The 9,885-nt window shown below is 37.9% G+C and overlaps 1 protein-coding gene across 1 annotated transcript; it reads right to left on the bottom strand.

The window, feature by feature from the left end:
- Positions 1-8,125: 8,125 nt before the first annotated feature.
- On the bottom strand, positions 8,126-8,563 carry LOC144308579 (large ribosomal subunit protein eL31). The gene has a single exon (XM_077889296.1). The coding sequence runs from the start codon at positions 8,538-8,540 to the stop codon at positions 8,163-8,165; it is 378 nt and encodes a 125-aa protein (XP_077745422.1). The 5' UTR covers positions 8,541-8,563; the 3' UTR covers positions 8,126-8,162.
- Positions 8,564-9,885: the final 1,322 nt, after the last annotated feature.

A 9,885-nucleotide genomic window follows, 5' to 3' on the forward strand; every position in this document is an offset into this window, starting at 1 on the left:
CTTTTTCCAGTACAACGTGTTTTTGGCCACTGCACTGAGCAAAATGACTAGAAGGAAAAACCACAAAAGAAAGAATCAGAAACAGTTACAAAATTTGGATTACAATTCAATGTCAGAAAGCCAATTCAGAAGCACAATGATAAAGCTACTGGTGGCTCTAGAAAAAAGCATAAAGGATTCAAGAGATGTCAGGGCTGCAGAATTTAGATCTAATCAGGCGGAAATTAAAAATCAATTAAATGAGATGCAATCCAAACTGCAGTTCCTAATGACGAGGGTTAACGAGGTAGAAGAACGAGTGAGTGACATAGAAGACAAGTTGATGGCAAGGAGGGAAACTGAGGAAAAAAGAAAAACAATTAAAAGATCATGAGGATAGGTTAACGGAAATAAAAGACAGCCTCAGAAGGAAAAACCTGTTTAATTGGGGTTCCCGAGGGCACTGAAAGGGACAGAGGTCCAGAAACTTTTTTTAACAAATCATAGCTGAGAACTTTCCTAACTTGGGACGGGAAACAGGCATTCAGATCCAGGAGATAGAGAGATCCTCACCTAAAATCAATAAAAACTGCTCAACACCTCAACATTAAATAGTAAAACTTGCAAATTCCAACAATAAAGAGAAGATCCTTAAAGCAGCAGGAGACAAGAAATCCATAACCTTTATGGGGAGAAGTATCAGAATAACAGCAGACCTCTCCACAGAGACCTGGCAGGCCACAAAGGGCTGGCAAGATATATTCAGGGTCCAAAATGAGAAGAACATGCAGCCAAGAATAATTTATCCAGCAAGGCTCTCATTCAGAATAGAAGGAGAGATAAAGAGCTTCCAAGATAGGCAGAAACTGAAAGAATATGTGACCACCAAGCCGGCTCTGCAGGAAATACTAAGGGGGACTCTGTAAAAGAAAGAGGAAGTCCAAGGAAACAATCCACAAAAACAGGGACTGAATAGGTATCATGATGACACTAAATTCATATCTTTCAATAGTAACTCTGAACGTGAATGGGCTTAATGACCCCATCAAAAGGTGCAGGGTTTCAGACTGGATAAAAAAGCAAGACCCATCTATTTGCTGTCTGCAAGAGACTCATTTTAGACATAGGGACACCTACAGTCTGAAAATAAAAGTTTGGAGAACCACTTACCATTCAAATGGTCCTCAAAAGAAAGCAGGGTAGCCATCCTTATATCATATAAATTAAAGTTTATCCCAAAGACTATAGTAAGAGATGAAGATGGACACTATATCATACGTAAGGGATCAATCCAACAAGAGGACCTAACAATCAATAATATTTATGCCCCGAATGTGGGAGCTGCCAATTATATCATTTAATAACCAAAGTTGAGACATACTTAGATAATAATACACTTATACTTGGTGACTTGAATGTAGCACTTTCTATAATTGACAGGACTTCTAAGCACAACATCTCCAAAGAAACAAGAACTTTAAGTGATACACTGGGCCAAATTGATTTCACTGATATTTATAGAACTTTACATTCAAACACAACTGAATACACATTCTTCTCAAGTGCACATGGAACTTTCTCCAGAATAGACCAAATACTGGGTCACAAATCAGCTCTGAACCGATACCAAAAGATTGGGATCGTCCCCTGCATATATTCAGACCACAATGCTTTGAAATTAGAACTAAATCACAAGAAGAAGTTTGGAAGGATTTCAAACACGTGGAGGTTAAGGACCATCCTGTTAAAAGATGAAAAGGTCAACCAAGAAATTAGGGAAGAATTAAAAAGATTCATGGAAACTAATGAGAATGAAGATGCAACCATTCAAATCTATGGGATACAGCAAAAGCAGTCCTGAGGGGAAAATACATCGTAATACAGGCATCCATCCAAAAACTGGAAAGAACCCAAATACAAAAGCTAACCTTGCACCCAAAGGAGCTAGAGAAAAAACAGCAAATTTATGCTACACCGAGCAGAAAAAGAGAGTTAATAAAGATTTGAGCAGAATCAATGAAATACAGACCAGAACTGTGGAACAGATCAACAAAACCAGGAGTTGGTTCTTTGAAAGAATTAATAAGATAGATAAACCATTAGCCAGCCTTATTAAAAAGAAGAGAGAAAAGATTCTAATAAAATCATGAATGAGAAAGGAGAGATCAGCACCAACACTAAGGAAATATAAACGATTTAAAAAAACTTATTATGAGGAGCTATATGCCAATAAATTAGGCAATCTAGAAGAAATGGACGCATTTCTGGAAAAACACAAACTACCAAAACTGGATGAGGAAGAAATAGAAAACCTGAACAGGCCAATAACCCGGGAGGAAATTGAAGCAGTCATCAAAAACCTCGGAAGACACAAAGTCCAGGGCCAAATGGCTTCCCAGGGGAATCCTATCAAACGTTTAAAGAAGAAACCATACCTATTCTACTAAAGCTGTTCCAAAAGATAGAAAGAGATGGAATACTTCCAAACTCGTTTTATGAGGCCAGCATCCCCTTAATTCCAAAACCAGACAAAGACCCCACCAAAAAGGAGATTATAGACGAATATCCCTGATGAACACAGATGCAAATATTCTCAAGAAGATACTAGCCAATAGGATCCAACAGTACATTAAGAAGATTATTCACTATGACCAAGTGGGATTTATCCCTGGGATGAAAGGCTGGTTCAACACTCATAAAGCAATCAATGTGATTGATCATATCAGCAAGAGAAAAAACAAGAACCATATGATCCTCTCAATAGATGCAGGGAAAGCACTTGACAAAATACAGCATCCATTCCTGATCAAAACTCTTGAGAGTGTAGAAACAGAGGGAACATTCCTCAACATCTTAAAAGCCATGTACGGAAAGCCCACAGCAAATATCATTCTCAATGGGGAAACACTGGGAGCCTTTCCCCTAAGATCAGGAACAAGACAGGAATGTCCACTCTCACCACTGCTGTTCAACATAGTAGTAGAAGTTCTAGCCTCAGCAATCAGTCAACAAAAAGAAATAAAAGGCATTCAAATTGGCGAAGAAGAAGTCAAACTCTCCCTCTTTGCAGATGACATTTTACTGTACATAGAAAACCCAAAAGACTCAGCCCCAAGATTGCTAGAACTCATACAGGAATTTGGCAGTGTGACAGGATACAAAATCAATGTCCAGACGTCAGTGGCATTTCTACACACTAACAATGAGACTGACGAAAAAGAAATGAAGGAGTAAATCCCATTTACAATTGCTCTCAAAAGCATGAGATACCTAGGAATAAACCTAACCAAAGAGGTAAAGGATCTATACCCAAAAAACTACAGAACACTTCTGAAATAAATTGAGGAAGACACAAAGAGATTGAAAAATATTCCATACTCATGGATTGGCAGAATTAATATTGTGAAAATGTCAATGTTACCCAGGGCAATTTACATGTTTAATGCAATCTCTATCAAAATACTATGGACTTGCCTCAGAGAGTTGGATCAAATCATCTTAAGATATGTGTGGAATCAGTAAAGACCCCGAATATCCAGGGGAATATTAACAAAGAAAACCAGAGCTGGGGGCATCACAATGCCAGATTTCAGGTTGTACTACAAAGCTGTGGTCATCAACACAGTGTGGTACTAGCAGAAAAACAGACACATAGATCAATGGAACAGAATAGAGAATCCAGAAGTGGACCCTCAACTTTATGGTCAACTAATATTCGACGAAGCAGGAAAGACTATCCACTGGAAAAAAAGATAGTCTCTTCAATAAATGGTGCTGGGAAAATTGGACATTCACATGCAGAAGAATAAAACTGGACCATTCTCTTGTACCATACACAAAGATAAACTCAAAATGGATGAAATATCTAAATGTGAGACAAGATTCTATCAAAATCCTAGAGGAGAACACAGGCAACCCCCTTTTTGAACTTGACCACGTCAACTTCTTGCAAGATACATCCATGAAGGCAAGAGAAACAAAAGCAAAAATGAATCATTGGGACTTCATCAAGATAAGAAGCTCTGCACAGCAAAAGAAACAGCCCAGAAAACTAAAAGTCCACCTATAGAATGGGAGAATATATTTGCAAATGACATATCAGATAAAGGGCTAGTATCCAAGATCTATAAAGAACTTCTTAAACTCAACACCAAAGAAACAAGCAATCCAATCATGAAATGGGCAAAAGACATGAAGAGAAATCTCACAGAGGAAGACATAGACATGGTCAACAAGCACATGTAAAAATGCTCTGCATCACTGGCCATCAGGGAAATACAAATAAAAACCACAATGAGATACCATCTCAAACCAGTGAGAATGGGGAAAATTAACAAGAGAGGAAACAACAAATAATGGACTGGATGTGGAGAAAGGGGTACCCTCTTGCACTGTTGGTGGGAATGTGAACTGGTGCAGCCACTCTGGAAAACTGTGTGGGGGTTCCTCAAAAGAGTTAAAAATGGATCTGCCCTACGACCCAGCAATTGCCCTGCTGGGGATTTACTCCAAAGATACAGATGCAGGGAAACGCCGGGACCCCTGCACCCTGATGTTTATAGCAGCAATGTCCACAGTAGCCAACCTGTGGAAGGAGCCTCGGTGTCCATTAAAAGATGAATGGATACAGAAATCTCACAGAGGAAGACATAGACATGACCAACATGCACATGCGAAAATGCTCTGCATCACTTGCCATCAGGGAAATACAAATCAAAACCACAAAGAGATACCACCTCACACCAGTGAAAATGGGGAAAATTAACAAGGCAGGAAACCACAAATGTTGGAGAGGATGCGGAGAAAAGGGAACCCTCTTACACTGTTGGTGGGAATGTGAACTAGTGCAGCCACTCTGGAAAACTGTGTGGAGGTTCCTCAAAGAGTTGAAAATAGATCTGCCCTATGACCCAGCAATTGCACTGTTGGGGATTTACCCCAAAGATACAGATGCAATGAAATGCTGGGACACCTGCACCCTGATGTTTATAGCAGGAATGTCCACAATAGCCAAACTGTGGAAAGATCCTCGGTGTCCATCGAAAGATGAATGGATAAAGCAGATGTGGTTTATGTATACAATGGAATATTATTCAGCCATTAGAAATGACAAATACCCACCATTTGCTTCAACGTGGATGGAACTGGAGTACCCTCCAGTTTTCACTTATGCTAAGTGAAATGAATCAATCAGAGGACAAACATTTTAAGTTCTCGTTCATTTGGGGAATATAAATAATAGTGAAAGGGAATAGAAGGGAAGGGAGAAGAAATGGGTAGGAAATATCAGAAAGAGAGAAAGAACATTAAGACTCCTAACTGTGGGAAAGGAACTAGGGGTGGTGGACGGGGAGGAGGGCAGGGGGAGGGGGTGAATGTGTGACGGATCTAATGATGTAATGATCTCTTAGAATTCCTGAAAAGGTTCATGGGTAAACAGAAGAGGAACATAAAATATCTGGAATACCAGCATAGCTATCAGACGGAATTCGAAAGGCTGACTTCGAAGGAAGGCATCTCGGAACAGTTTGGTGAATCATCAGGGAGATAGGCTTAACATCTGAAGGCAACACATCAAGTCTTCCATCGTAGTAGTACCCGAAAGCAGCTACTTAAAAATCTGGATCTCTATTTGGCAGAAGACTGCTTTACTTTTAATAGTATCCCAATCTTCATTGTCATACATGGAAGTAAATTGGTTTTGCATTACAAAAAATTTTTTTTTCGAGAGAAAATGAGTGAAAATATCAGTGTGGGTGACAAAACATGAGGGACACCTTACTCTGGGAAATGAACAAGGGGTAGTGGAAGGGGATGTGGGCAGGGTGTTGGCGTGACTGGGTGATGGGCACTGAGGGGGGCACTTGATGGGATGAGCACTGGGTGTTATTCTGTATGTTGGCAAATTGAACACCAATAAAAAATAAATTTATTATTAAAAAAAGAATCTGGTTTGTTATTGTTGGTTTGTCTCTTTTTCACATTATGTTCATTTGTTTTGCTTCTTAAACTCTACATATGAGTGAAATCATATGATTGTGAAATCATATGATTTGTCATATGGTTTATTTTTTAGCATTATATTCTCTAGGTCCATCCATGTTGTTGCAAAGTGGCAGGAGTTCATTTTTTTTATAATAAATTTATTTTTTTATTGGTGTTCAATTTATCAACATAGAGAATAACACCCAGTGCTCATCCTGTCAAGTGCCCCCCTCAGTGCCCGTCACCCATTCACCCCCACCCCCCACCCTCCTCCCCTTCCACCACCCCTAGTTCATTTCCCAGAGTTAGGAGTCTTTATGTTCTGTCTCCCTTTATGATATTTCCCACACATTTCTTCTCCCTTCCCTTATATTCCCCTTTCACTATTTTTATGGTTGAATAATATTCCATCATATATATAATATAATATAATATAATATAATATAATATAATATAATATAAATGTAATTATATACATATAATCTTCTTTATCCATTCATCTAACAACAGATACTTGGGCTGCTTCCATATCTTGACTATTATAAATAATGCTATGATAAATATAGAGGTGCATATATCGTTTTGAAAGAGTGTTTTCATATTCTCTGGGTAAATACCCAGTAGTGTAATTACTGGATCATATTTAATTTTTAAAGAAATCTCCATACTGTTTTCCAGAGTGTCTGTACCAGCTTGCATTCCCACCAACATTGCATGAGAGCACCTTTTTCTCCACATCCTCACCAACGCTTGTTCTTGTTGTTTCTTATTTTTGATTTTGGCAATCTGACAGGTGTGAAGTGATGTGTCATTGTGGTTTTGCATTACCCTGATGGTGAGTGATGTTGAGCATCTTTTCATGTATTTGTTTACCCTTTCTATGTCTTTTTTGGGTAAATGTCTGCTCATGTCTTCTGCCTATTTTTAAACTGGAATTGTGTGTGTGTGTGTGTGTGTGTGTTGAGTTGTATAAGTTCTTTGAATATGTTGGATATTAACTCTTTATCAGATTAGTCCTTTGCAAATATCTTCTCGCATTCAGTAGGTTGTCTTTTAATTTTGTTGGCTGTCTCCTTTGCTGTTCAGAAAAGCAGAAGCTTTTTATTTTGATGTAGTCTCAATAGTTTATTTTTCTTTTGTTTCTCTTGCCTCAGAAGACATATCTAGGAAGATGTTGATATGGCTGATGTCAGAGAAATTACTACTGTGCTCTCTTCTAAGATTTTTATGATTTTACATCCTACATTTAGATCTTTAATTCATTTTGAGTTTATATTGTGTGTGGTGTAAGAAAGTAGTCCAGTTTCATTCTTTTGCATGTTGCTTTCCAATATTTCTAATACCATTTTTGAAGAGACTGTTTTTTTTCCAATTGGATATTCTTTCCTGCTTTGTTGAAGATTGATTGACCCTATAATTGTGAGTTTATTTCTGGGTTCTCTATTCTGTTCTATTGATCTATATGTCTATGTTTGTGCCAGTACTATATTATTTTGATTACTACAACTCTGTAATATAACTTGAAGTCTGGAGCTGTGATACCTCTAGCTTTGCTTTTCTTTTTCAAAGTTGCTTTGACTATTCTGGGTCTTTTGTGGTCCTATACGAATTTTAGAATTGTTTTTTTTTTAAATTTCTTTGAAAAATGCTCTTGGTATTTTGATAGGAATTGCATTAAATCTGTAGATTGCTTTGGGTGGTAGTATGGATATTTTAACAGTATTTTTCCTCCAATCCATGAGCATGGAATGTCTTTCTATTTGTTTGTCTTGTCTTCAATTTCTTTCATCAGTCTTTTTAAAAAGGATTTTATTTATTTATTCATGAGAGACAGAGGGAAAGGCAGAGATATAGGCAGAGGGAGAAGCAGGCTCTTCATAGGGAACCCGATGCAGGACTCGATCCCAGACCTGGGATCATGCCCTGAGCCAAAGGCAGATGCTCAACTGCTGAGCCACCCAGGCATCCCTCGTTCAGCAGTCTTATAGCTTTTCAGAATACAGATATTTCATTTCCTTGTTTAAGTTTCTTCCTGTGTATTTTATTATTTTTGATATAGTGATAAATGGGATTGTTTTGTTAATTTCTCTTTCTACTGTTTCATAATTAGCATATAGAAATACACTGGATTTTTGTACATCAATTTGATAAATACATTTTTTTTTTGCAGTTTTATACCTTTATTTGACAATCAGCGATTAGTTCTCATCCACATTAACAGTCTGTAGATTTTTGAAAGTGGTGACAGGTACGTAGGTAACCAGCGTGTAGAGCTTGTTTGGTGAATCTTCATCCTCGTTACGTTTTCTGGACAACCGCACACGGATACGGTATGGAACATTCCTTATTCCTTTGGCCCAGACAGCTTTGTTGAGCCTGGTGTCAATGCGCACATCTGGAGTTCCCATCTCCTTCATGGCAAATTTCCGGATCTCTTTGAGTGCCCGAGGGGCACGCTTCTTGAAACCCACTCCATGGATACGTTTGTGAATGTTGATGGTGTATTCTCTGGTCACTACCTCGTTGATGGCAGAACGGCCCTTCTTCTTCTCGCCACCCTTCTTTGCGGGAGCCATTCTGCCGGGCCCTAGTTGGAAAGGAACTGATAAATACATTTTTTATGAAGAAGTTCTGCTGTGTCCTTCCAGAAACCAGGGGTCTACACCTGAATGCAGACTGATATCTTCAATACAGCCACTGCATTGGGAAGAGTGGTTGGACAAATTTAAAGTGCCTCAAAGTTCTCTTACCTTGTTCCAATCACCTTTTCCTTGATTCAGCATTCAGTTGTTTGCTATACACCTTTGATTATATTCTAGAGTTCTAACAAAATTGATACTAATAGTTTCTATTCATATTTTTGTTTGTTTCTGTGAAGGAATGGGAACTTGGAACTCCCTACTCAGCCATTTTCACTAATGTCATCTCTTCTGATGCATTTCTACTAAGAGGGCATCCAAAACCCTCAAATTCTATTACTTATTTTTATAACCTTATTTCCACTACTTCTATTTAAGCAGTGTATAATTCAGCCAAACTGTATTTACTGCTTTATCCATATACCTTATGTATCCTGTCTTAGAGACTTGCTTCATGTTGTTTCTTTTGTTTAGAATCTATATTCAATGGAGTTTATGCATCAATGGAAGAGTGTCAAGGGGTCCATGAATATATAAAAATTCTCTGCAAAACTTCGTGAGTCTGGAAATATGTGGGTTTTTTTTTTCCCCTGGAGGAGAGAGTCCTTAGGTTTTCAAAGGATTTTGACTAAAAAAACAACAGGTGGTAATAATTACTGGCTTAGTCTATTCTTTTGCCTTATCTTCCCCTTTTCAATAAGCAAGACCTACCCTTTCTTTAGGGCCCAGCTTAAATGTTACTTCCTTTATGAACCTTCCCACTTTCTTTTAAATAATCTTTTCTTTGGCTTAATTCTCAAGACTCACTTTATCTCTAAGCTCTTAAGGTACTTTTCATTTTTCTATCATGTATTATAGCTGTTATTTTTTGTAGAAGAAAGAGTTTTGGAGTTGGATGTATATGAGTTTGTATCTTGATTTTATCACCTGGTAGTTTTGTGGCCTTGGGCAGTACACTGACCTCTGTTAACCTTAAGAGGTAAAAAAAAAAGTGATGATAACGTCTATCCCATGGTGGTGTTGTGAGGATTAAGTTAAATATGATAAAATATATTAAACATCATGTTCCTCTCGGCAGATAGTAGATGCACAATAAATGTCAATTCTTATCTTAGTAGTAATGCTTTCATCTGCAAGTAACATTACAAAAACCTAACTAACAGTTATTTAAACCATAAGGACATTTTTGTTTACTTACCAAGAAGTTTGGAGGTTATTCAGTGGCTCAGTGATGTCATTAAGGGCTTCAATTATTTCCATCCTGTTCCATCATTTTCAGTAT

This window comes from Canis aureus, chromosome X, assembly GCF_053574225.1.
Source record: "Canis aureus isolate CA01 chromosome X, VMU_Caureus_v.1.0, whole genome shotgun sequence".
Lineage (NCBI taxonomy): Eukaryota > Metazoa > Chordata > Mammalia > Carnivora > Canidae > Canis > Canis aureus.